The sequence below is a fragment of the Cloeon dipterum genome, chromosome 1, assembly GCF_949628265.1.
Source record: "Cloeon dipterum chromosome 1, ieCloDipt1.1, whole genome shotgun sequence".
NCBI lineage: Eukaryota > Metazoa > Arthropoda > Insecta > Ephemeroptera > Baetidae > Cloeon > Cloeon dipterum.
This window is the reverse complement of record NC_088786.1, coordinates 27,045,924-27,071,677: the sequence shown is the minus strand read 5'-3', so window position 1 is coordinate 27,071,677 and position 25,754 is coordinate 27,045,924. Positions and strand designations below refer to the sequence as shown.

Below are 25,754 nucleotides of genomic sequence, written 5' to 3'. Positions count from 1 at the left end.
AAAATAATCTTTGCAAATTGAAATTTTCCACTGTGAACTTGGGATTTTTTTATTTTTAGACATTTTCTTCTTAATTGGTCATTGGTCAAGGCAGTTCAGAAAATTCCCCAAACCTATACATAGTGTTCCACTCGAACGGGGTGTAAATAACAACAACTTTTAACATTTTTCATATTAGGCTGCTCAGAAGGATCCCAGAGAGGTTAAGCCGGGCGCGATGCTGACTAATTTTTGGTCACTTGGTCAGGCGCCAAGCCTTCGTGAATTTGAACAAAAGCAGGATGCCCATGTGCCAGTCACGCCAGCCGCCTGTCAAAAAGTCTAAATGCCGGAGAGAAATATATTAGCATCCTCAAGCCGTTTTAAGCCATTATCAAACTTCAATTTTGAAGGTGCGTCAGCTGCCAGCAAAAATGCTCAGCCGCCAACTCAGAATTCGGATGAAGCCGTTTCAGCCTATAGCCACTGCATAAAATTATGTGGCTGAGACCTCTGAGTATGTATCACTATAAAATGATTATAATCCTAATGAAAATTATAATATCATTATCAGGTTAACCCAAGTCTTTGAAAGTTTTCATCGTGGACCTTCTCATGATTGGGTTCGGTGGCGGTTCGGGGCTCTTTTCAGCGCGGACTCTGGAGGAGGTGAAGCACTAACACTCAGTATGACGTGCAGAGGTAACAGTTTTTACCTTTTGGAGGTGTGTAACAGCAGCTGTATATATTTGATTTCATTATGCATAGAGGGAGCTGGGGAAAGGGGGAGTGACACTTAAGGGGAGGTAAAGTTTAGGGGACCAGTTTCGGCGTCATACTATTACCCTATTGCATGATAAATTGTAATAACCATCATTACAAATTCGTGGATTGAGCAACGAGGTTGAAGTTCGTTTCTTTCATAATATGCGGAATCTTCCAAAAATGTTGAATATAATTAAAACCAGGCTTCATCCTCGTTGCCAAAAATGTTAACGCCAAAAAAATGGTAAAAGTGGAGGCGTAAGGGAGCAGGGTTTCGTTCGCAACCAACGTTGTGAGGTAAACTATAACTCTAGGCCTTCTTACGCATTAAACTGAAATTTGTTTACTTACACTTGTTACCAAATTTCTATGTAACAAATATTATATTGAATTGGAAAACTTTTGGATGTCTTTTTCCTATTATGCATTAAAGGTTTATTATGTTATAGCATATCAAATATGGAAAGGAGGACTCGCACTCGGTAGGATAGGGCCCATTGATTGTTCCCAAAACACCGAGAAGTGTACAGTGAGTGGAAAGCGTGAGTATTATAATATATTATATAGCTTTGAGTGCCATGATACGAATCAAAACCATAGCAACATTATTTTATGCAATTTATTAATGTTCAGCTAAAATTAAGTAAATTATTTCAGGATCGTCCAAGTAAAAAGTCATGCAGTGGAAATAGCAGAGAGGATCACTCTCCGCTCTTGCTATGTCGATAGCCGCACGCCACCCCACTCTTGCGCCTGCAATCCAACTACACCAGTTATTGCAAGGGGCGATAACGCAGCCAGCCGAGGCACAGTGGCAAGAGGCGAAGTGGAGTCAGTGCAATAGAGGCTGTCGACAGCCGTTGTAGCTCGTGCGAGAGTAGGATTTGTGAGACGTCGGGGCCAGGATAAGCTGGGGCCAATGGAGGGCGACGGTTGCGGGTGCAGCCCCCGAGATTCTTCCAAGATGATGCTAGTGGTGCACCCGACAACCGGCGGCCAGCTAGAGGTGTCAGTGTGTCCAAGCGAGTCGGTTGAGTCCCTCAAGAAGCGCATTAGCAAACGGCTGAAGTTGTCGAAGGATCGCATATGCCTGCTCTACAGGGACAGGTACAAAGCTCCTCTCGGACGCCATTTTGCCCCCCGAGCCTTTTGGTCTGCAGAAACCCGGATCCCCCGCGTCCGGCCCGCACCAACTCGGGGTCTTTTTATCGATTAGCCTTGCTAGCGATGCTGTTCCGCCAAACGGGCGACGGGCGTGTGTGTCTATATCGCATGTATGAACACACGTAAATGGCGCAAGTCGGTCGTGACGAACGAAAAACGGGTTCGTTTGGCCTGGCCTGCACTCGCTCTGCGGGCATGGGCATTTAAATTGCGCTTCTTGGTCTAGTATGCCCTCCCGGAGAAGGCACGACGGTCTGATTTTCCAATTTTCTCGCGGTGGGATGCTCGGTGCAAATGGGCGTTTTGCATCCGGGCACGTCTCGGTCTCAACTCTGTGTCGTGCTCTCTCCATTCAATCGGAACAGGGAGGAGAGAAAAAGTGAGAAACGCTTGGTAACATGAAGTCGGAAAAAAGCTCCTGCCATTGGGTGTGGGTTTTCAAAGCCCCCATTTTGTCCCCGTCGCGGTCGAGCTTTGGTGCCGCGACCTGATATGCATTGAAAGGTACACTTCTGCCGTGGTGGTGCGATAAGACGCTCTCTTACTAGCCTAAAATTTATTACCCCATCAAGATATAGCCACTGTTCAATCCGTTAAATTGATTTTCCTTTGTTTTCAATTTGTTCCGTTTGTCCCGTTAATTGCTCTCATTATTTGAACCTACCCTGCGGTCGTCAAAGCAAACACCCTGACAACCTCATTGATGGAGAGAAAGCAAAACTTGGTCTATCAGCTTTTCATTCTAATCAATATACTCGCAGACCGGAAACTTGGTTTTCTGCAGAAGCCGAGCCTGCCGCGAACACAGGGAAGATTTGTATACCTTGGGCGTCACCACCAGGAAACTGCTGCTAGTGGCGTTTTAAGCAATTATGCGCAAGAAGCGTGATTCACGTTTGTTTTCAACGTCCAAAAACCAAAGTTGCGTCGTGTGGCTCAAATCGGCGCAATTCGTCGTCACCTTTCCGTTATCTTCTAATTTTCAATCGAACTGAAACTGAAATAACAACTTGTATCAGCAGCACAGTTAACAGAGTGAAGTAGGCTGTCGGTGGTTTTTTCCCATTTCATCACGCTCCCAATGTGCGAAAACAACAAACAAACAAGCACACGTCGGTTTTGTCCTCCACAGCTAACTTGCGGTGATGTTGTTTCAGGCAACTGCGGGACGGTACTCTAGAGGATAACCAACTGGCCCATGGCAGCCGACTGACCCTGCTGCCGAATTGTGAGAGTGGACTCATGGTAAGAGCACATTTCGATTTTTATTTAATTTTTAAATGTCCCTATTCCCCTTTCCATCCTGTGAGGCACGTGCCTTGCCTTAGAGACACGCGTTCACGCTTGTGTCCCTTTGGGGCAGTTTGTATTTTGTTATTCTTAGGGCCCATTGAGAATGAGACAGATATATTTATTGATATTGTGCGCACGGCTTGACACATTTCGTATGAAAAGAAGGGTCAGGCTTTTTGTTGTGGTATGGAATGGGTTTATTTTAAAAATTTGCGGTGCGTCAGTGGGGGAGGTTTTCTTCATAAAAGGGTATTCTACCTGAGTTTAGTAATGGTTGTTGTAATAACTCCTTTCCAAAAGTTGCAGCAGCAACAACAAAAGAAAAGAGTATCTATTGCAAGAGGCACGTGTTGTTATTTTTAGCCTAAGCGTAAAACAAAATTAATTTAAAGATAATACCAAATAAAAATAATTTTTGCTAGTGGCTTTTTAGTGGATATAAGTTAAATTTTTGGAAAATTGAAATCGGTATTTTCTGATTTTCATTAGGCTTTGAGTCTTTCAGGAAATTATTTCTGTGGGCTCACAATTATAATCAGAATATCTATCTAGTTGATTTTTTATTTTTATATTTTGCAAGGAATCCTTAGAGCAGCTAGAATCGAGGCCTGTTGTTTTCAAGTGGAAAGTCGAAGGGCAAAGTCGCTTGAAATGCGAGGCAGCGAGAAAAATGTCGCACCTTTTCCCTCTTTAGCCAACGCTTGGAAAGGAGAAACATGATGCCAAGCGCTCTCCTGCCTCGCCACGGCTCTCGACCATTGCCAAGTATTGCAAAGTGGCGACGAATCGGCATGGAAATGGCCGTTGCGATCGGAGGAATTCTGTTTTCCATTCTCAACATTTCCACAGAGACATTTTGCACTCCCCGTGTGCGTCCAAAGTCGCCGCGTGGATTGTTCGGCCCAGCCTTAGTTTAAAATACTCGGCGCGATGAAGTTAGTCTGTTGCATAATTGTGTGTTATGCTTGCCTCGTTCGTTGCAAAGAGTAGGTTACGATGATTTGCCTCAGCTCGCTTCTTGCGAAAATCTAAACAAGCGCAGACACAAACAAATTCCGATATTTCAGCTGAGTTGTGTCTATAAGCTATTTGACTTACAAGTAAGTTATGCAAAGAAGAGGGCAATCGAGCTTCGGTATTATTTTCAATTGGGCCAATATTGGATGGTCTACATAAACTATTGCATAATAACATGAAAGCTGTTGACAAAAATATATTGTTTACTGAAAGTTAAAAGAATCCGTTCCGTTTGATAGAAAAAAAACTACGCGATAGGCCTGCTCGAGGCATGGAAACGGCCTTATTGCCGGCTCTCGTTAAAGATCTGCGGCACGGTTGGGACCGCCGCGTGAAACGGCCTTTTTTACGGTGCAAATCGGGAATCGGTAAACCTGTAACGTTTCAACAAGAGCTTTTTGCGAATCCTTTGCGGCAATTACGATTTTGGAGGAGCAGCAGCCGAGATGTCCCGCTAGCCGTCTTACTTGCTTAGTAGGTCACTCGGCTACGGCGGCTGCTGCCTCTGAAGACACAAGCCACTTGCCTGCATCTACAGAACAGAAAAATCCGTTTCTCATGAAAAACGCCGACCGACCGCGTCGACCAACACTGAGACGACGAAAATCGGCCGAAAGCGATCTTTTAAAAAACAGGTGTTCTAAAGGTATTTTTCGTTGTGGAGATTCTTCTTATTCTTCATCCCTGCATGTGTTGATGCAGAAGGTAGCAACACATTTGGCCGACACAAAAGCTACTAAGGGCCCATTGTAAAAAGATTTGACCCTAAACGTTTTATATTTCTCTGCTCTATGGAATATCCGCTACGAAATGAAGGATCGCGGGGGGAGCCGAGCGTGTGATTTTCAGTTACACTGCAGCCCCTACAGTTACAAGCAGTGCCGCGCGTCACGTCACTTTTATTCCCCCATCGCCGAAAAAATCACCGTCCTAGAAATAAATCATCATCATCCCCTTGAAGAGACCTAGGTCGACCTTTTTGATGCTTCCCACGACTTGGATTCTGAACACAAATAAGATTCTATGGCATGCTTTGATATTACTTCGACTGTCGTCATGCTGAAAAAAGTGGAAAACAACATTCAAAGCAAATCTATTTGCTTGGATGGATCGATTTAATTCACAAGAACGTATATTTTTAGCATGGTTGCCAAAAAGAGTTGATATCTCGGCAAAATACAGCTGCGAATTTAGACCGCAGTGTGGCTGAAAAGCACATTCGCGGCCATAAAAGTGGACTTTCAAGGGAAAATGGAAAGAGAGAGGCCCTGCGGAGTATCAATAAGGCATCCTTAAAACAGTTGTGAGCGGGATTAAATAGCGTCCTAACGCACTACTCGCAACGGTCCGTCCGCTGCAACCACCTGGGGTTTTGCATGGTGGTTTCCACAGTTTATCTTTTCCACGCAGGCCTCCCGTTAACAAACCGCCATGCAAAACGATACAGGCGATAACAATGCGTGAGAAATTTCCGCCAAATCGAAGTGTTGGCAGTTATATCTGAACTTCCTTAATCGAGAGCCCTTCTTTGATTAAATGCCTCGAGTGTTTCTCGTCAGCTGTCCGTCTCCTACAATAAGGATCGTGGTTTCGAATAGAATTTCGCAAGTTGCGAGCCGAGAGTGCCTGCGCTTGCTGTTCGTTTCGCCATTCCAAAGCACGTCTTCTCTCGCTACGTTGTCTAGCGGGCCAGCTGGCACCCATTCCCGATTAATTTCCCGTCTTGAATTTCCATATCGTATACGCTTTTCGTGCAAAAATACTCAATATCTCCAGAACAAGATCTCGTTCTCATTGTCTTGGCTTCGATGAATCAAAATTAAGATAATTTCATTATTGTTGGGATTAGTAAAATAAAATCCTTTTTTTATATTTTGGAGAAAGCCAACGAAAAATCTGGTGATTTTCGCGTGTGCCGCATTTTGAAGTGCGAGTTGAGTAATTTGATAGAAAATCAGTTTACTTTCCCACGAAGTGCCGCAGTTCGTCCGTTATATACATAATGCATCTGCTGGAGAGCGAGCGAGCAAGCGAACCGCGAGAGCAGGCGGCTCTGAGAGCTGAGAGAGTGGCGCGACTAAAGAAAGAAGTGTTCATCGGCACGCTTGCCAGGTGCCTAGCGGTCTCACTGAACTGTTCATTCCCTACGCTCAAATAGCTGAAAAACTAATAAAATTGAAAAAGCAGCATACCTTTATATTTGTTCCACGTCCTGGCATGTAGTTTCGTATTAATTTTCAATTCTTTTCTTTCCTCGAGCCCACACGCTCCCCTGGCTTGGCAATTATAACAGAGTTCGTTTAATTTTGAAACGTACTGCGTGGGTCAATCGGAGAAACGAGAAAAGTCGTAGGTTAAAGGTGCCGTTTAGGAAGTAGAAAAAGCCGCTTGCTTCGTACTCCTGCAGAAAATTCCACAAAGGTACAAAAAATCAGGGTCTACCGCGATGTTGTACAATTCCCACGGAGTGAAAATGAAAAATATATCAAGTCACTAAGAGAAATTGTCGCGCCCACGACTTCCTGTGAAGAACGAAAAGAATATTTGAACCAAAAAAAGCTCCTCGGGGCCAGCTGGTCGTAAGAAATGCCTCCGACAAAAGCTGGCAGCCTTGAATTCTTTTCTTCCCCCCATTTTCGTCTGCACCCTTATTCCGAACATCTTGTCCGCACTAAATCAGCCGTCTCCTTCTTCTTTGATTGCAGGCACAACGGCCGGAGCAGAGTGTGATGCAAGCATTGGAAAGTCTCAGCGACTCGCAGGTAAATTGAAATTCCATTGTGTGAAACCCCTTCCCCCATGGATGCGTCTGTTATTTTTTGCTTGTATTCCTCCCTTTCAGAAGTCTGGTGACCTCCCTTTATTCTGCCTTAAAAATTATTTGGAATAAACTTGCTGGTTTTTTATTGCCCGAACTTCAATAAATTTTGGAATTCATTGAATTTTTATACTATTTGTTCGACTAAATTTTTACCTGCAAATGAGTAGAAAATATTATAGATTAAATAATTGCCCCAATATATTGATACGCATTTTGCACTGAAAAGTTTTTCGAATTGTTTCTGATGTGGTACTTTGCTTCCACTCAGGTGCACGACTTCTTGTCCGGCAAAGCTCCACTGAACCTGACAATGAGGCTTGGTGATCACATGATGTTGATACAATTGCAACTCTCCACCGTGACCCCTTCCTCAAGCCGCAGTTCGTCTTCTTCGTCCTCTTCCTCAGGCGTCAAACGCAGCCGCGAGTCTCCAGCGGTGGCGGTTGTCTCTCCCACCCGCAAGGACTGCTGCTGCGAGCCGCGTCCGCAGAAGACGGGGCACATCCTTGACACACGGGCCCTCGCTGAAGCCTCGCGCAACCTCACCAAGACTCTCAAACAGCTCTCATCCGAAGTTCTCACCTCCAGATCCACAACCACTACTTCTACCACTGTCACTTCCTCGTCGTCCTCCACCACCTCGTCCTCCTCAACGACACCATCATCTACCAGTGACGAGGTAAATATGTTTTGCATGGTTTCATTACTTTGAGAATATTTTGTTCAGTTTGGTAGAAGTTTTCCTATATAGGATATGTCAAAAATTACAGGTAAGAAAAATTGAGAAAAATGATGTCTTAATATGAAGTAATAAATTCCCTATTGTCAGTAAACAAGGACACGTTTTAATTTTGTAATTGGACAATAGAATTTTGATATAACAAGCTTGCACAAGGGAGTCATACTAAGCAACAAAAATCGTGATAAAAAATCTTAATTTTGTTGGTTCATTCACGCTATTATTTTTTAAATAATATTTTAAGGGGCTCAGAATGTATTTTGTAATTGCGAGTAAATTTAGCTTAACTCTGATTGATGTGACAAGGAAGGCATTAAATTTTCTTCGAATGATAACCTTTACCGGAAAATATATGTACTTAAAGTAACCTAACGAAATTCCCGGACAAAGCGATGGAGGAAAGGGGGAGCCAACCAGAATGTTTGTTGACCTTCAGCATTCCATTAATACAAGCGTTGGATGCTGTTCCCAAGTAAATTTTTATTGGCTCGCTGCACCATTTTGTCGGATCGTTTTGATGCCGGCTGCTAAATTTTGTCTCGATCGGTCTCCTCTTGCTTTGAGGGTTTCGAACGTGCCGCTGTAAATATGGTGATTTCACATGAAGGTGTTCCGAGGAAAATAATTTAGCCGGGCGCTTGGAGTGCTTGGGTGAGTGACCCAAGCCCAAGTGGCAACGCCGCCCCTCCTCTCTCAACCCGACGTCCTCCAACACACAACTGCTGCTGAATTCCTTACATAAAGGAAAGTGAAAACGATGAAATAAAAATCGAGACCCACAAAATGGCCAAGCATCCGATCATGAAAGGAAAATGATGCAATGCGGTACGCATTGATATTTATGGTCTTGCGTTTTCACCTCGTAAAATAAAATGTCCCTGAAAAATTAATTCTTAAGTGATATTCTTCTCAAAGTAAAATTCAAATTTTCAAATTTTGCATTTGAAAATAGAATTGTAGAACTAATGAAAAAATATTTATTTTTCCAGGAGAAAAAGAGACAGGGAGCCATCATAGAAAGTATGCACCACCACGGCAAAGGTGTCTATTCCGGCACATTTTCTGGTACACTGAATCCTGCCCTTCAGGATAAGTTCGGAAGACCGAAGAGGGACATCTCGACTATAATTCACATTCTAAACGACCTTCTCTGTGCGACACCCCAGTATCGGGGTGTGTCAAGAAGGCACGCGGCTGCTTCTGCGCAAGTCCAAAATTCGGACAATTCAAATCAAGAAACGCATACTCCAGAACGTGAGTATCCACTTATGAAAATTTTGGTTTGCCCCATTTAATAATGAGTGGATAAAGTTAACCCTCTTTTCAAATCTTCTAATCTGTTTGAAGACTAAAATTTTAGAAAATTAAACAATCCACGCGAGATTTATAGTTTGTTAAAAATTAAACGAATTGCACTGAAGGAAATGATATATATCATACACCAACTTAACTTAAAAAGATACTGAATTTTAACATTTTTGCTTTAAAAATCACTCTCTCCTTTAAACTGTGCCTCGTTAAAAAAATCGCTGATATTAACTTCTCTAGGGCATGACGTAGCGAAAAACGCAGAGAACCTGGCGACCAGGTGTAAAATGGACCGGCTGCGAGTGATCATGGAGGAGCGTCAGGCGCGGCGGCGGGCGAGACGCGAGGCTCGCTCAGCACCTTATGGCCCGTGGACCCCGTCGCCGGAGGTGGCATCAGCCCCCAGCAGCCCTCAGCAGCAAGCGTGCACCGCCTCGATTGCCGCCTCCGCTTCCTCGTCCGAGTCGGACGCCATGGAGACTAGCGAGGAGCTGCACGCGCCAGAGGCGGTGCTCGCCTGAGGACGCCGCGACTCGCCATCTCAGCGTCTCGCAGAACTTTTTGTTTAGTGATCGCGCCCGTCCCGAATGTGCAAATTCCGGACGGGCTGAGAGTGTGTGTCGTAGTCGCCAGACTCTATCTCTGTCGTCTGTCCGAGCGCCCCGGTAGCAGCACTGCGCGTCTCTCCTCCCACCCCTCCTCCCTCCGCTTTCCGGCCCATCGTTTTTTGTTCAGTGACCCGTGTGTCACGAACGGCGCCAAAGATGTTGTTCTTCTTGATACTGCTTTCCTTACCTACCCGCCCACCAATTGTATATATTATGTAAGTTAAGGTAGGGGTTGTGTGATGACCTGCCGCGGTTTTTGCGGCGCTTCTAAATATGTCGCCCTCTCTCTCACTCTGTTCTTTTCGCCAGCCTTGTACAGTAGTCGTTGCCCCTTAAAGGCGCAAACATCGCAGGCCCAGTGCTGCTGCCCACTATTGAAACAATGTAATTATTATTACTATATCTGTGGCTGAGTTCAAAAAGAAATCCGATTACACAAATTTAATAATTTAGAAAACGAAATGGAGTCTGTCGACTGGCTGCCTGCTGGCAACAAATGTAAATTGTGCAAAGAGTTCAGTTGTCTTATATTTAGAATAAGGATAGACATGGATCAGAGGAGCTTTTAAAAATTCAGGCCCTCCTCTTTATGATGATTATCATTGTCCAACAATGTTCGCTCTTTGGATTTGCAAAAAGTGCTCCATTATCTACGCTACGATTAGTTTAAATGATTGAAACCTTTATTGTGAGAGCTGACTGGGTGAACTTTGTTATAAATTGGCTGGTTGTTTGGTTGATTGTGCGTTTTCTCATATTAAATCCGATAGTTCTTAAATACTGAAAAATAGCACTTTTTCTTATGTTAATTACCTAGTACCAAATAATCCTGTATTGTATCTGGAGTTTGTGGTTTTCATGTTCTTCACAGAGAATGAAGCGAATATTTGATGACCTCGTTTTTAGGATACCGGGGAGAATATTAACTATGAATCAGAGATTATATAAATAATTTCCTTGAAATCAAAAGATTTATTTAACATTTACATAAATGCTCATAGTACTCTGGTCTGGATTTGGAATGGCACAACTTATGAAGATTGCATAGGAACAAACGAATCAACTAAGGTCTTGAGGAAATCATTGTCACTGGAACTTATTTTCTGCTGCAGTTCTTCTAACTTTCTGCACAGCACCTCTGGGTCGTCCAAATCCAAGGCCTTGACATTTTCCAAAAATTCTTCAACCAACTCTTCACCTTTCTAAAATATCAGAGAATCGACCTTCAATCTGAGGTAATCAATACTCTTGACACTAACCTTTTTGTCTTCATCCTCTTGCGTCAAAAATTCTGATGGCACCCACTTGTGGAGCAGCTCCAACTGTTTTTGCTTCTCAGCAGCTCTCTACACATACAATCACATATTTTAACAAATTGTGCTGCTTTGAAAGAAAGACAGTAATGTAAAGTGTACCTGCAGAACCTGCTCAGGGAATTCAGTCATTTGGGCAACATGGAGGCCAAAACTCTGATCGCAGGGTCCATCCTTAATGCGGTACATCAAAGTAAGTACTCCCTCAGAAGTCTTGGCCACAACATGTCTGTTCACAACCCCCGGAACTTGGTGCGCAAGGGCGGTCAACTCGTGGAAGTGCGTGGCGAACAAGCAAAAGCAGCCTACATCTTTAGCAATGTTTCTGAAATCAGCCATTGAGATTATATGAGTACTAATTAAAAGGTCTGAAATAGAAGTTCACGTAATTTCGTAGCAATTACTCCAGAATATTTGATCAAATTTGGCTACTAGATCCATTGTAACAAAACCATCCTGGTGAATAATTTGGTCAGGGTTGAAAGTTGGAAATTCAGGTCATAACAGGCGAGTTCTGGCAACACGGGTTTGTCAAAAAACAGAGATCTTTCCAACCAAAAAACATCTTTCCAGCCTGTAAAGTAGATCTACAACATATGTGCAACTCATTGTCAGGGGGCAGCTTATACACAAACGCAACTAATCTGATATTATCAAATTAATTTTTTTTTTTGCTCTTTTTATCCCTGTCCGAGGACCGGGAAGGGCGCGCACTGCACTAGCACGAATGCTGAAACCCGGGTCCCATTAACACCGCGAAAGGATAACATGGGCGCACCGGGCTGCACAGGGACCCAGCCCACTCAAGGGCCACTTGCCTCCGCACCGAGGACTGCATTGAAACGCTAGACATTCGTCCCGTGAAGCCAAATCACGCATTCTGGAAAGGTGCAAACCAGCAAGTAGCGAGTCGGCGCCGGTGCGCCTCCCAGCCCGTTGAGCAATTTGAGCAATTCGAGTCACTAAACTAAACACTTTTTGCCATCTCGGACATTGGGTAGCCAGTATTAGATCTCCGAATTGCTAAATACCTCCCATTGCTTTGACACTCCAGAGAGTGCCTTAACAATGCGAGCCAACGGGCTGGTCAATTTGAACAGCTTTTTTATTCAATCGATAATAATGGAACGAAACTACCATACCATGTACTATAGTGAACTTTGGAGATACTATATGGTTATCGCAATTACTTTTGTTTGAATTGCCTTCTATGCATGAGATGTTATAAAAACCATAAAATCAAAGTCTACACATCGACTTCTCTGGGTTGACCCTAAGACACTTCAACAACGGAGCTAGCGAATTTATCTTTTTTTATATATTTCATCAAGTGCCAGGGAAATGAAACCCGCATTTAGTACACAAAGAGAATTGACGAGGATTTAGACAGGACACCTCCGATCACATTTAAGCAATTATAAAAAGCCTATAGATTTTAAAAGTTACATTGTTCAATATTTTTTTAGTATTTTGAGAGGATCTTATGACAGAACTTACTCAGAAATAGCCCATGCGAGGCCAAATCCATCGTAGGTGGATGTGCCTCTTCCCAGCTCATCGATGATGACCAGCGATCGGTTGGTTGCTGCCTTAAGGATCGTGCTGGTCTCCAGCATCTCGGCCATGAAAGTCGACACGCCTAGGGCCATGCTGTCACCGGCGCCAATTCGCACAAGCACGCTGTCCACCAAGCTGAGGGCAGCCTCTGCAGCAGGCACAAACGCACCCAGCTGGGCCATCACCACAGCGGCGGCTACGCTGCGAATGTAGGTTGATTTTCCGCCCATGTTTGGGCCAGTCAGAATAACCAGTCGCTCTTTTTCTGGAGGAAGCAATTATGAAGTTGCAGTTAAAAAATTCCACTTCACATGACACAAAAGCAAATTTCTTCTCCCGAAATATACTGAGCTGAATTTAAAGATTTTAAAAAAACTTTAGATTTGTAATTCGTTAAAATAGAGATCTTCTAATAATAATGCCAACCTTGGTCAAATACTGCATCATTTGCGACATAGTCAACTCCATTCTGTCTTTCCAAGCATGGATGCCTCAGCTGCTTGAATTTTAGCACCCCAGAGCCAGGAGGATGCAGCAGAGGTCTACAATAGGGCTCGCTGCTGCTTGAAGCAGCAACTGCAAAGCTGTTCAGCACATCGATTGTGGCCAGAACATCACCAAGAGCATTGATGGTGTCACTATATGTTGCTGAAAAGTTTTTAGGGGTTTAAATGCTGGAAGATAAATGAGATTGAGTTGACATTTACATATTCTACCTTTCATTTGTATTTATGAACCACAAGAAACTTTCATTTTCCTAAATATGTCGATTGTTTTGATCAATTTGATAGAAAAAAAAGGAATTAACCTCCCCTCAAGCTTACCAGCAACATCAACTACGCCCTGCACAATCTCCTGTTGAGTTTTTTGGTACTCCTCACTGGCTTCTTGATAATTTTCATTGAGTCCGCGCAGCTTTTGGTTTGTGAAACGAATGCCAGCTTTATTGGTGTCAATGATCTAAAATTATTGTTTGTTATTTTTATTTAATGTAGTTGAAAGAAACTTTACCGTGAACTTTTTGTTTCCTCTTAGGATTTTTTCGTCCTTCAAAGTGATACGATAAAAGTACCCGTGTTGAGCAGTGTATTCCAGCTTCATACTCTTGTTTGCTTCCAGATCCAGCTCCCTGCTTGCACTGAACAAAGCACTTTCCATTTCCTCTTTCATTTCAGACCTGCGACTTTGGATTTCTGCAAAACCAGAGGGTTAAACTAATAAGCTTGTGCACAGATTGGGACTATGCCTTTGAGGTTGTCATCAAACTCTTGTCGAATCAGGAACTCTCCCTGCGACGCAAGATCAATGTCTAGCGTCTGCTCAACCATTTCAACATAATTGGCCATGTCTGCGTTTTTCTCTTTGAGTGGCTCAAGTAGCAGAGCTTTGACTGAAGACAGCACCTTTTCTGAGTTTGACAGCCCCTCCAACAGCGAAACCACTCCTGACAGCCTCCGCACGCCCTGATAAATTCTGCAAACCAGATTTAATATATCGTTCCAGCAAAGCTTTCAAACCTGTAGAGGTCCTGCAAGTTGGCCTTTTTCCTGTGAATTTTCCTGGCCAGGTACTGCAAGTCGGGAATGCCTTTCAGGTAGTCTTTCGAAAGGCTGTCCATAGCAGCAAGATCAGAGTTCAGGGCCTCCACGCAGTCAAGGCGCTCTTGCAGAGGAGCAATGTTTCTCAATGGCTGCTGGAGCCACTTCAGCAGCAAGCGTTGCCCCTTAAAGAGTAAATAAAGTTGGTGGAATTCGTGGAGAAAATATTATAATAACGCAAACAGAAAATAAACTCATCTTCCTTCTGGTTTTTGCAGTTAAAGTGCAGCAAAGGAATGGAATTAAGAGCTGTCAACTTGAAAAAGGTGCAACACATATTTTGCAATTTTACACTTAAGTCAAGAATGAAGCCATTCGTTAATTTAGTATTGGATTGATAAAAAATTCGTACATGAGGAGTGCAGACTGCCTGTCCAAGCAGGCCAACAATCGACTCGTGAGGTTTGCCCAGACCAGAAGTTCCAACGCCAGGCTTTAGGTTGATGGCACGGACTGTTTGGACGTCAATCCTTACAAACAGCTCGCTGCTGTATTCCGAAATTTCAAACTGCTTGAAGTTGCCATTATCGCTGACCAACTCAAGGAAGTTGATGCATGCTGAGAGGGCTTGAGTTGCTGTGGTCAGCTTCATCTCGGGAAGGGCAGCCACGTTGTCCGACTGTCCTGGTTTGAGGCGCAGAAGACGACCCATGTCTTGTACAAAAGCGTCGTCAGATTTGAAGGTGTTCTTTGGTCGGATTGTAACCAACATGCCACAGTGCTCTGCAAACTATAGAAGGACAAAATATGAGCAATTATAGTGATCCCTTTTTACTAAATATATATTTTTTCAACAATCTTATGATTTCATTACGATGTTAAATATTAAAAGAAAATTTAGGACCTGTTTGATGGCCGAGATGTCTTTATCATCCATTCCTGACGATACGAGTAGCTCCCGAGGGGCCAATTGCTGGATGACGCATTCCATATTACTCAAGTTGTCCAGATCAGGGAACTGAGCGACCCTCATTTTGCTGTTGCTGCTCTCCACGAATCCAACACCCACAATCTGCACACGATAGTGCCCCATTTATTTCAAGGCCATCATGTTTGATTCACGTCAAACCTTGCTTTTTCCATCTCCAGCAATTTTGATAGCAGCAATTCCTGATTGAAGCTCTGATTTGGTGTTGAACAGCAAGTCTTCAAACTGGTAGAGATTGCCAGGGGACGCCTGAAAATGAAAAAGGTTGTTTAAAAATTACAAAAAATCAAACATAATCAAACCTTGTATTCAATAGTCCAGTTGTTGCTCGAATTGTTTGGGCTGCAGTACACCTCAACTCTGTAGGTTTTATTCAGAAGCAAAGTCCTCAGCAAGGCTTCATAGTGGTTCTGGTTTAGAATGACATACTCCAATTGATCTGCGTAAATGTTAACATCATATTTTCACTAACATTAGCTTAACTATTGAATTTCCTCACTCTGTCCGCAAGTCATGTGCTTGACAGATGAGGTAGACTTGAAAATTTCTTTGGCCGCAAGCGACGCATCCGCTCCATGGAGGGTGTAATACTCATTTCGGTTGAAAATGCGCACAGTGCACGCCGATTTCTGTAATAAAAAAAGGAAACAACGCAGTTAACGACCAGTTTTTTTTTCTCATTGAGTTCAAGGTGCTCAACGCTATCATTAAATTTGGCCAAAATTTTACATTATTGAGAGTTAGCAAATGGTGCAACAGAGAGGAAATTATCCTTGTCGGAAAAGCACCGTAGTAAAGGAAGCTAATTTGTTTGCATGCGCACGTTGCATTCGACCTTGCATGTAAAATAATGATGCACCATCAGCTTATTTCCCGACTTAAACTATGCGCGAGTCGTTAGGCACGCGGTGGTCGTCCCGTCGCATTTTTTGTTGCCTGGTGTTGCTCTGCGGTCAATTAAATTCCCTGCAACTTAGGTTTCTGCGATACAAAACTGTCAAATTGCGACATTATAAAAGCGACCTGCCCTATATGTTATAATTAATGTAGAGCAACTGTCAAAGAATAATCTATTCCCGCGACACCAGTTCCAACGAACACACCTGCACAAGATTAGTGATCTTATAAAACAACCAAATATCCTTGACACGTTTCTTTTGCAAAATTAGTAAGCATGCAGCGAGAAAAACAAAAGTGCAAGGAACAGGCTCTTTTGATGCAAAAACGCATTGGTGTTTTGCTTAGTGCTATGTGGAAATATGACCCGCTCAAAACAAAGTGCACTGCGTACACGCTGGGTATAGCAAATCCAGCGGGAGGTATAGCTTAGGCGGCGCTTTCGACCGCCATAGGACCGCGAGCTAGCTTTAGCTTTAGGAGGGGTTCGTTGGAGTAACCAAGAGGGGCCCATTATTTTCGCCTTGCAACTGCTAAGCTATAGCTCAGGAAAACTGAAAAGTCTCGCAGTACAGTTTCATCCACTGCACGAAGCATTTGAGTCTCTGCAAAGTTAGACTAAACTGTAGAGTAAGTTTTGATTTTTTTTAATTCCAATTAATTCAAGATAACAGCGATAGCCATTGTTGTATTTTACTCGCATGATTTATTTGCTCGTTCTAGAAAAATACTGAAATATACATTTTTTGATTAAACTTTACAGTGCGTTAAACCACAGCAAATATCGCAAAATAGATTGTAAGCTGCAGTATTGGAACCATATTTTTCTTTAATATAGAAATAAGAAGGTTACTAAAACAGAGGTTAAACTTTAATCGCAGCTATAACTAATTATTTCTTTTCTTACGTGAAGAAATGTATCTGACTTAATTATGCAAAGTAGGCTTTGTTGCTAACCAGAAGGCCATCAAATTTTCATTCCTCACTGCGCCCTGTGTGAAAAGTAGGCGAGACTCATTAAAATGCAACACCAAGCAGCATAATTCATTCAATCAAATAAGCGAAAGGAAAAAATATGACCACTAACGAGACTAATTATTTTTTTCTAGGAAATGAAGCTCAAATTGATCTTTTTGGTGGTGCTGGTTGCCCTGGTGGCGAGCTTCGTGCAGGCCGCTCCTGCCCCTTCGGACGTTGGGGACAAGCTGTCCGATATTGGCGAATCCATTCTCGACGCAGTGACCACCGAGCCTCCCTCATTGTGGGACCGATTCAGCAACTCAGTAAAGAAAACTTTCAACAAGGCAACGGACGACGCGAAAAAACTCGCTGATCGCGTCCAAGAGAATCTAGGATTGTAAAACTTGCTTGCGCTCATCAGAGAATATAGAGCCAAAATTATACATTTAGTTTATAGCTTTGCTTCTTTCAAATCAAATAATCTTGTATGTATCGTATATTTTTGCACTTTATTAAATAATAAAAAATAATTTTATGCACCACAAAACTATTTTAATTTAAGATTGAATCTACCCTAGCATAACCAATTTAAGTTTTTTAGTCTTGTATCAAAGAACTATACTGAAGCCAAATTTATTGCGAGAATTGTCATGAATTGTCACGTTCAAACGCTAGTTTTACTATGGATAGACGATGGCAGGTTCATTCAAACTATACCACTTACAGGCTCCCATTCCTAATTTGAAGGGGCCTCTATGGGTGATATTCCTGTTTCGCATGCTTTGCGATTCAACTACATCTGGAAACAGCAAGTTTACATGCTCGCAGTTCACTGAATGACCTTATTTGCTTTAAAATGTAATTAAGTTTCCAGTTAAATTCCTGACTAAAGATTCTTTTCAATTAAGGAATCACCAGATTGGGAAAATGAACGCCGGCCGAACAAAGGCGTTTTGTTTATGTTGGAATTCGATAAAAGGACGGGAGGGAGTCAAAGGTCTTGTGCTCTGCGCAGAGTTGTTTTCAAAGACGTGCAAAAGTCAGTGTGGAGAGGCAAGCAGAGCCGTACGCAGCTATAGCAAAGTGAGTAAACGTCAGTCATTTTCAACTGTCGACCTAATGACCTGGATCAACAGATTTTTGCTCGAATTCAGACTCCCATATCTGTTAGCGTTGGAATTTTGAGTCGAAATCTCATCCGCTTGTTTCCAATCGAATGCCAACCAGACAGACAATTATTTGCAATTTGGCTTTCGGGGATAAGAGGCTAATTAAGACTCACTTGGAAACGCAACTTTCCAGGCGCTAAAGGCCTTGACGGCTCACTTGAGCGCGCAGTAAAGCCATATTAGAGAACACATTTTACAATTTAACATCCGATATTTCCTTATGACGTCTGTTGAAAAATCTGGCTGGGGAAATTCAAGCTGGAATAAATTCAGTATTTATAGCACAGGATTTTTTTAACTTTTTTCCTTGTAACACATTTTTAAACAAAAATATTTCCTTCAATTTCAAGAATTTATTGGGTATTACCAAACTTTAACCTCCCGTTGTCTACTTTTTTCTGAGCTCGAAAACATGATAATGACAGCAGATAAATGGAGGAGAAGCAAGCAGATGCTTTTAAGACTGACAAGACTATCCCCCACCTTATTTAAGCTATTACTTGTTTTCCGCAAAAACATGATTCACGTCCTAATCATTTCCATTTGCTAAATCACAAAAAGGCTATTTTCCTACATTTATTCATGAACACAAAAAAAACGAAATGTCCCGCATGACCTTCACAGTTCGCCTCCCATCAGTGAGTGATCACTTGTGTAAAGGTATACTAAAACAACCGAAAGGTGGCATCTTTTCTTTTGTTGTTACTCGCTGAGCATTCATTTAAAGGATTCGGGCAACAAACGATGTGTGCTCTCCAAATTAGTTTCGAGTAGTTAAAATGCAAATAAACAGAGTGAAACGACTGGTGCAATCATTACCAACCTGAAAACTTGTTTGACAGCTGTACTAATTAAATCTTGAACAATTTTCCTAGTAGTCTCAACCAGCTCAAGAAATTGTTCGTTTATAACGATCGAACGAAATAAATAAGGAAAAGAAAATAGCTTTCTGGAAAGGTGTGCATAATTAACAAGAACTAAGATAAAATATCACAATTTTTTAATAGGTATATTTAGGCTAAAATTATATACTCGGTTAATTGAACTTTATAATTAAACACTTCTTGCATATAATAATGAGTGTATTTTTCTGTTAAAAATTTCAGCTGCAATATTAACAAATTTAACTAATGTCAGGGCGCCATAAAAAATTCTGAATAAATGGACGGTTCTAAACAAAATTAATTGTGCTCTATCCCAAGAAATTCAATTTAACTTAATGAGGTTGTTTTTATGAAAAATGCGGGTATTCACTTTGAGATAAGACTTTTTAAATTTTATCGAAGCATGTAACAAAAAGTCTAAAATATATATAGAAGCAATTGAATTGATAACCTTCAAATTCTGTTTTCAACAGAATGAAGACAGCAACTTTGCTTTTAATCGCGGTATTGCTTGTGTGCACCGCTGAAGCGTGTTTCTGGGGCAAAAGCAAGAGCCAGCAGACGCCCGAATGGCTGACCAAACAGTCCCTGAACGATTTCAACTCAGCCCTGGACAAGCAAAGCAATAACCGCGGCCGACGTGACACCTCATCTGAAGAGACTACAACCCCTGAGACCACTTTCCAAGAGAAGGCAGGCTCTTTCTGGGACAAGATCAAAAAGGGAGCCAGTGACGCATACGAAAGGGCAAAGGAGGACGCCAAGACTGTAAGGGACAGGCTCGGTGAAAATCTCGGAATCTCAGACTAATCTTTACGTTTGTGCCATTTACTTATTGCATATCTTAGGTAATCTAATTTAACTCTTGATGTATCGGTAAATAATACCCTAAATATTATAACTCATTCAGTTTTTTTTATTTATAAAGAGTCAAGAAATTAATCACTTTTCGTGTTAATGGCATTAAGCAAAATACAATTTAGCCCCAAAATTGACAGCGTTATACAGGCAAAGAGAATTTGAGTGTTAAAATATCAATGAGCTAAATAAAAGTTTAAATAAATTGGAAATGATGATGTTTTCTTACTTTCCCAACTTAAAGACGATTTTATATTTTTGTAATTTTAGCTTTGACAATAGCTGAGACGTAGAAAAATCAGCCAGAAAGAGACACAGCAGTCTCGCAACCTCTGACCCAGGCGGGAGATAGACCACTAAACGAGATAATGGTCGGTCGATTGCGCTTAATTTACATTCGGCCGTATCATCTACGCATCACTTGGATTATTCAGTTTTCCTTGAGCGTTGCTCATCTGTCAAGAAGCAAGACGTGACACTTCTCGTGATGGACGCTTCCTGCCTTTAACACGCTTGTGCTCTCGTTGCTTATTGTAATAATATACCGAGTTTATATTAAAATGCATCAATGCCGCAAACTTTAATACTATTCACATGAGCAATTTGTGCGAATGAGAAATGATATATGATTGAATTCAATGATTCAACATTTTTGTAAACGACTCACCTCAGGCATGGTGTTGAAGAAGCGCATGAAGGCTGCTTGCTGAGAAGCATCTGCAAACAGAGAATTTGTTTTCTATATTAGTGGTGTAAATAAAATCATTAAATAAAAAGAATAATCCTATTTACAGCTGGTACAATAGTCGGAAAACTTCTCACCAAACTCATTAAGGAGAAAAATGAAAGCATTTCTACCTCATCCATTCTTTACAAGCTTGAAGTTCAATCATTTAATGTTGAAATGTACAATTACCAAATCTAAAATTCGTGTGTATTATCGCTTATATCTATAGCTTCAGAAAATTTGCTCCTTTATACACAGGAAAATTGTTAAACCATAATAAAATGGTTCTACTGATTTACAATGGCTATAATATACTCCCACAAGCGGAAAAACAAGCGTGGAAGTCAAACAGATTAAAAAATTGTATAATTAAATAGAATAAATTAAATTTTTAGGTCGAAATTCCAAGAAGAATTGCCTGCTCTACAGGGGATGAAAGTTTGCAATTTTTTAAAAACACAAAATTTCCAGTGATTCGTTGTAACTTTGGTTTGAGGTAATTAAAAAAAAATAGTGTCTAAAATGTTCAACGTCCAACAACTTTCCCAACAGTGACCTACCACGTAGGTCAAAGGTCAAGGCCACTAAAATTAGGTCAAAATTTTCTACAAATTTCTGTATACCCTCTAGTAAATGAAATTATTAAAATAATTCGAGATTTCTTAATTGTATGTATGTACCCCATATTATACCTGGTAATAACATAAAAGGTTAGGGTTTTTCGTGTTTTTGAGAAATTCCAATTATTAAGAGACCGAAACACGTGTTTCTTAGCAACCTGAAAATCGAGGGTTCTTAAAATGTACATAATAATATTTAGCTTTTTATTGAACAGATTTGATGAATTTGTGATTATTTAAGATTTATCAGAAGTCAAAGTTGGTGATGCAACCCACCCTAAGCCCCGGGAACGGACTTTTGGGGTATATCGTACTAAATCAAACTCGTGCGCTCTCGAAGTCAATTTGAGGTCATTTTTTGCCCTTGAATAAGGAATTGTCGATTCTTGAATTATCATACGTTTTGTCATGAAACTCTAGCTCATGACGAAGGATTTGTATTTGTATGTACATATTTTGTGTAATTTTGTAAGAAGTTTTTTCTTAAGTCTTATGTGTATTTCAATAACATAAAAGTTAGCTTTTCTTACCCATTGATAATACTTGGCACGTCTGAACACTCATTGTAAAGTTTAATGTTATCGATGTTGTTCAAAAAATCAGTGATGTTCGACTCCAAAATCTTCACTACGAAATGTTTTGATTGCACTCAAAATAGTTGACATCAACGTGTCAAGTCAAAATCGTTGAAAAATCTGAAATAAACTTAAAATCTCAAAGGCTAGAGAGTCGCGATTTGGATTCGAAGCTCGAAGCAGCGATTGAGCGATGAACGGCGGCAACTTTCACAGCTGCTACATGTCATCATGGTGTGCGGAATTATTTTAAGAACGAAAAAATCAAAAGATAAATACTTTATAGTTATATTCGGACTAACATTGTTCAAGAAGAAAACTTCATATTTTCATGATACAACTACCTAAAAATAACAGGTATTCACAGGATATTCGTATATTTTAAAAGTTTGTTGCTAAGTAAAGCAAAATGACCTCAAGCTCCGTTTCTAACACCGACCAAATTTAGCCGGGAAAATGATCACGTGGTTAAATTTACTCGCGAAGCGCGGGACTCGCAAACAAGAATAATGATGGATATATGAAGGTTTTCATTTTAATTTGATTCTATTTTGTCACGACGACTTCAATCTTCGAGCAATAGTAAGTAAACAACAACATGCATTAATGACTAAAACAGTATAATAATAAAATAATGATTCATTTTTCTTCATTTAATTTTTGTCCTCCAAGTAGTGAAGGATTCCATCTATTGAGAAGACTGATAACCGCGTCCTCTAGAGGTTGCAACTCGTGTGGTGACCAGCGGGAAGCGAACTTCTCAGGCGCTCTATGTTCGCGTGTTGTGGCAATGGAAAATTAAATAACGCAATAAAACGATTATTCAGCGATCAACTTCTTTAAAAAAAATTGCTATTTAACTCACTGTTTAATTGGCTTTTTTTGTTATAAATTTAAATTACGATTGAAAGATTGAGACATCTTTTAAAAAAATTTCGCACAGTAATAATAGTCTTTATTAAGTATTGTTAAATAAGGACAATTAATTGCTCTTTTTCATCAAGAGACAAGGTACGCTATACATATAATTGCAATCGCACTTGATTGTGTCGAGTCGGGTTTTTAGTTTAGTTTTTATGGATTTTGAACCTCCTTTAAATCAGAACAGGTTTCCAAAGAGCACATCAAGAGATTCTCATCACGAGATGGAGCAAGTAAAATAAAATAATCATGGATTTTCTGCGACACGATCACATATTCTGTTTAAAGAAAAATTCTGCAGAGCTTCACTCACGTGTGTGATCCGCACCATAAATGCAAAAGAGCACTCATCATCATAATCTCGTTCTATCTACACAGATTACAACATTCCTCTTTTAGTTTCAATACACTCCCTGTGAAAACAACGGATGCTGGGGGATATAGAATAATGATGATCGTTGTGCATGCGCACCTGTGTTATTTAACTGCGTATAAAATTCAAAAAGTTGCTTCTTATCCTAAGAATCCATGCCTCAAACGCAAATGATAAAAATTGCTATTAATTATAGTAATATTTCTAAACCTGAAAGTGACTATTATATTGAATTGAATATGATTCCATATTCTTTTGAACGAATAATATTAATTTCTTCCCCTCACATCATTGGTTAATACAAAATAAAAACACATACAGCATAAATGACAAAAAATAATAATTGTTAATAGTACACGTAACTTATCAGTAATTCATAAACAAAGTAATAGTTTGATCATCTTCGTGGTTATTTAGCAGTTCACATTTTAAATGGGGATATATGGTGGACACTTATTTATAATCCTGTGTTTACTGTCTTAAAATAATTTTGTTGATTGACGTGGGACAAGCCTTGTTGTGTTATGCTTCATTTCTGATTTTTGTGCTGCAGAAGTTAAAACAGCTGCTGATTTATCGTTCAATCTCCCACCAGTTCTACTTTTTGCAGAAACTGGATTTGGCCTTAGCCGGAGCCGTCGTATCGCTAAAATAGTAAGGAAAGCAGCGTAGATGGGCATGGGCATTGACAGTGACTTCGGCCGCGGGGGAAACGCTTCGCATCACAGAGGTTGCCGATATTAATATATACAATTACAAACTCTCAAGTTGAGGGAGTAAGGTGTCGTATTTCTCTGGCAAGCAAACAAAAATTTCGCAAGCGAACTCTCATTGATAATAATTCATTTTGAAGGATAACTAGGCCAACATAAATATTTTCGTACAAAATAGGTTGAAACATTGTCCTTTCGCTCATTCATAATATACATTCGCACAATCACGCCTGACAGAGACATAAAATAAAAATAGCGCCCGCCTACGTGACGGCATCGCGTCTCTCAGTTAGCAGCATTTAGATCAAGACGCAGACCGTTAAAGTTCAACACTCTCTTGATCCAACGCGGATTGCGTGGGCGCCAAAGCGTGTACCCTTGCAATCAGAGAGCAAGTGCAACATCATTTTTTTCGATTTCGGATGGCACTGATAGATCGAGATGTGTAAAAAAGAATCGATCTTGTCCAAAATAATTGCTATAGGGACCGAAACCCGTCGTCTTTTTATCTCGCGCACGCAGGTCCAATTAAGCATCAAGTGTCTTGGCAGGTGGATTTAACAAGCCCAATGCCCCCATCAGTCAGCGTAAGCGCCCTGACGTTTTTACCCACAATCTGCTTCTGGGCCCCAAGGAATGTTGGCTGCTGCTCGAAGACGCGCTCATTACCGCCTCCACGGAGGCCTGTTTCTGAATATCGCATTTTCAGACGAAAGGGAAAATGCAGATTACTGCGGTGTCATGCTTGTTCGCTTAATGGTCTTTGCTTCACAAACCAATATCCAATGAGTGTGCGACGGACGAGCATAGTGGCATTGTTTTCCTTCCTCTTGGAAATTGCGTCTCTCTCATTATAAACTGGCTAGAATACAAGGAAAAAGGAAACTTTTGATGCAAATTTAACAAGCTATAATTATACGTGAAATAAATTTTCATGAGGGAAGTAAACTTTAAAATTTAAATTTATTTTTTCAAGCCGGCTCACTATAAAAAAACTGTGGAATAACTCTCAAAAACTCAATAAAAATCTTGCTTATATCATACATTGTTTTTTATTTCTAAAACAACATTTTTAAGGTATTTTGGATAAAATTTTGACCCATTCCTATGAACTGCAAGGGATTGTCGAATCAATTAATATTAATGAGTTATATTCACCAAAATAAGAAATCTAAAGACTTATTCCCGGAAATTAAATCGAAACGTTGACAGATTCGTCTTGTCTAATAGCAGTATGCGTATCAAAAATATTCGTGATAGAAAGAAAACTGGCTTCAAAAATCCCATCAATTTTTTGGATCTCCATAGTTTGCAAATAACGATAAATTTAAACTGTATTGCTACAAAATTAAAGTGAACGAATTAGTAAATTTACCACCAGGTTTTTTCATCAAGTGAGGACTATATTCGGCAGACATAAGGAATCAATAGAAAGAAAGTAAGATCAAACCATCCAAACTTGCAATGAGATTATCAAATTGGTCGCCTGTTTATTCTAAGGAGCTCCCTTGAAAGCAGTTCCCATATTCCAAATTACTTAGGGTTCACAAACAAATTTTTAATACTGCAGTACTCATTTCAGCAACTAATTCTATTTTTATTCTACCCCCGGCACGACTCTAGATTGGATATGTAGTAATTGTAATTTTTTCAATGAGCACGATATGTAATGAATAATAAACAATGAAGAGAACCTTCAAATAAAAAGGGCCCCATTATGCAACCTATATGAAGAGATCTCAAATTAAAATCGCAATATTTCAACCAGCATAATATATATGTAAATATTCAGGTAAGCCGCACGAGCTGACAGCGAATTCGGGGGACCGCATCCCGCGGTGTTAACGCCCTTTCAGTTGGACGTGAGTAACCCGCCGAGCAAGTTTTTATCAGTTTCGGAGGCTGAATGAGACCCATTCCTCTCTGACAATTTGATCAACTGCGGCGAGCCGAAAACTAAGCTCGGC

The 25,754-nt window shown here is 40.8% G+C and overlaps 3 protein-coding genes and 1 long non-coding RNA gene across 5 annotated transcripts in view; 2 read left to right on the top strand and 2 right to left on the bottom strand.

The window, feature by feature from the left end:
• The window catches only part of LOC135941576 (uncharacterized), a 160,067-nt gene that overhangs the window by 2,774 nt on the left and 131,539 nt on the right, over positions 1–25,754 (bottom strand). The window lies entirely within an intron of this gene.
• Positions 1,542–10,482, top strand: stx (stuxnet). Of its 2 annotated transcripts, none has more exons than XM_065486773.1 (6): positions 1,542–1,851; positions 3,066–3,153; positions 6,924–6,980; positions 7,308–7,718; positions 8,768–9,032; positions 9,327–10,482. In XM_065486773.1, the coding sequence occupies exons 1-6, from the start codon at positions 1,664–1,666 to the stop codon at positions 9,605–9,607; spliced, it is 1,290 nt and encodes a 429-aa protein (XP_065342845.1). In that variant the 5' UTR covers positions 1,542–1,663; the 3' UTR covers positions 9,608–10,482. The 2 variants fall into 2 exon arrangements, with proteins under 2 accessions (XP_065342845.1, XP_065342941.1); XM_065486869.1 differs by having other exon boundaries at positions 1,548–1,851; positions 9,339–10,482.
• Positions 10,644–21,956, bottom strand: spel1 (DNA mismatch repair protein spel1). The gene is made up of 16 exons (XM_065486526.1): positions 21,736–21,956; positions 20,526–20,575; positions 15,590–15,719; positions 15,393–15,529; positions 15,232–15,339; positions 15,007–15,174; positions 14,515–14,892; positions 14,082–14,287; positions 13,811–14,037; positions 13,576–13,757; positions 13,389–13,524; positions 12,991–13,212; positions 12,505–12,829; positions 11,110–11,332; positions 10,954–11,040; positions 10,644–10,896 (listed from the first exon to the last, which is right to left on the bottom strand). The coding sequence occupies exons 1-16, from the start codon at positions 21,767–21,769 to the stop codon at positions 10,726–10,728; spliced, it is 2,784 nt and encodes a 927-aa protein (XP_065342598.1). The 5' UTR covers positions 21,770–21,956; the 3' UTR covers positions 10,644–10,725.
• LOC135941787 (uncharacterized) lies at positions 16,319–17,494 on the top strand. Its single transcript, XR_010575013.1, has 2 exons — positions 16,319–16,617; positions 17,097–17,494. It is a non-coding gene; the product is annotated as an uncharacterized LOC135941787 (long non-coding RNA).

Excerpts from the sequence above, each read along its gene's own strand:
- spel1 (XM_065486526.1), bottom strand. The coding sequence starts at position 21,769 with ATGAGTGTTCAGACGTGCCAAGTATTATCAATGG. Across the intron at positions 13,758-13,810 it reads GTTTGATGACAACCTCAAAG|AAATCCAAAGTCGCAGGTCT; the intron begins GCATAGTCCCAA and ends CTGGTTTTGCAG. Across the intron at positions 11,041-11,109 it reads TCCCTGAGCAGGTTCTGCAG|AGAGCTGCTGAGAAGCAAAA; the intron begins GTACACTTTACA and ends TTGTATGTGTAG.
- stx (XM_065486773.1), top strand. The coding sequence starts at position 1,664 with ATGGAGGGCGACGGTTGCGGGTGCAGCCCCCGAGATTCTTCCAAGATG. Across the intron at positions 1,852-3,065 it reads TGCCTGCTCTACAGGGACAG|GCAACTGCGGGACGGTACTC; the intron begins GTACAAAGCTCC and ends ATGTTGTTTCAG. Across the intron at positions 9,033-9,326 it reads AGAAACGCATACTCCAGAAC|GGCATGACGTAGCGAAAAAC; the intron begins GTGAGTATCCAC and ends TAACTTCTCTAG.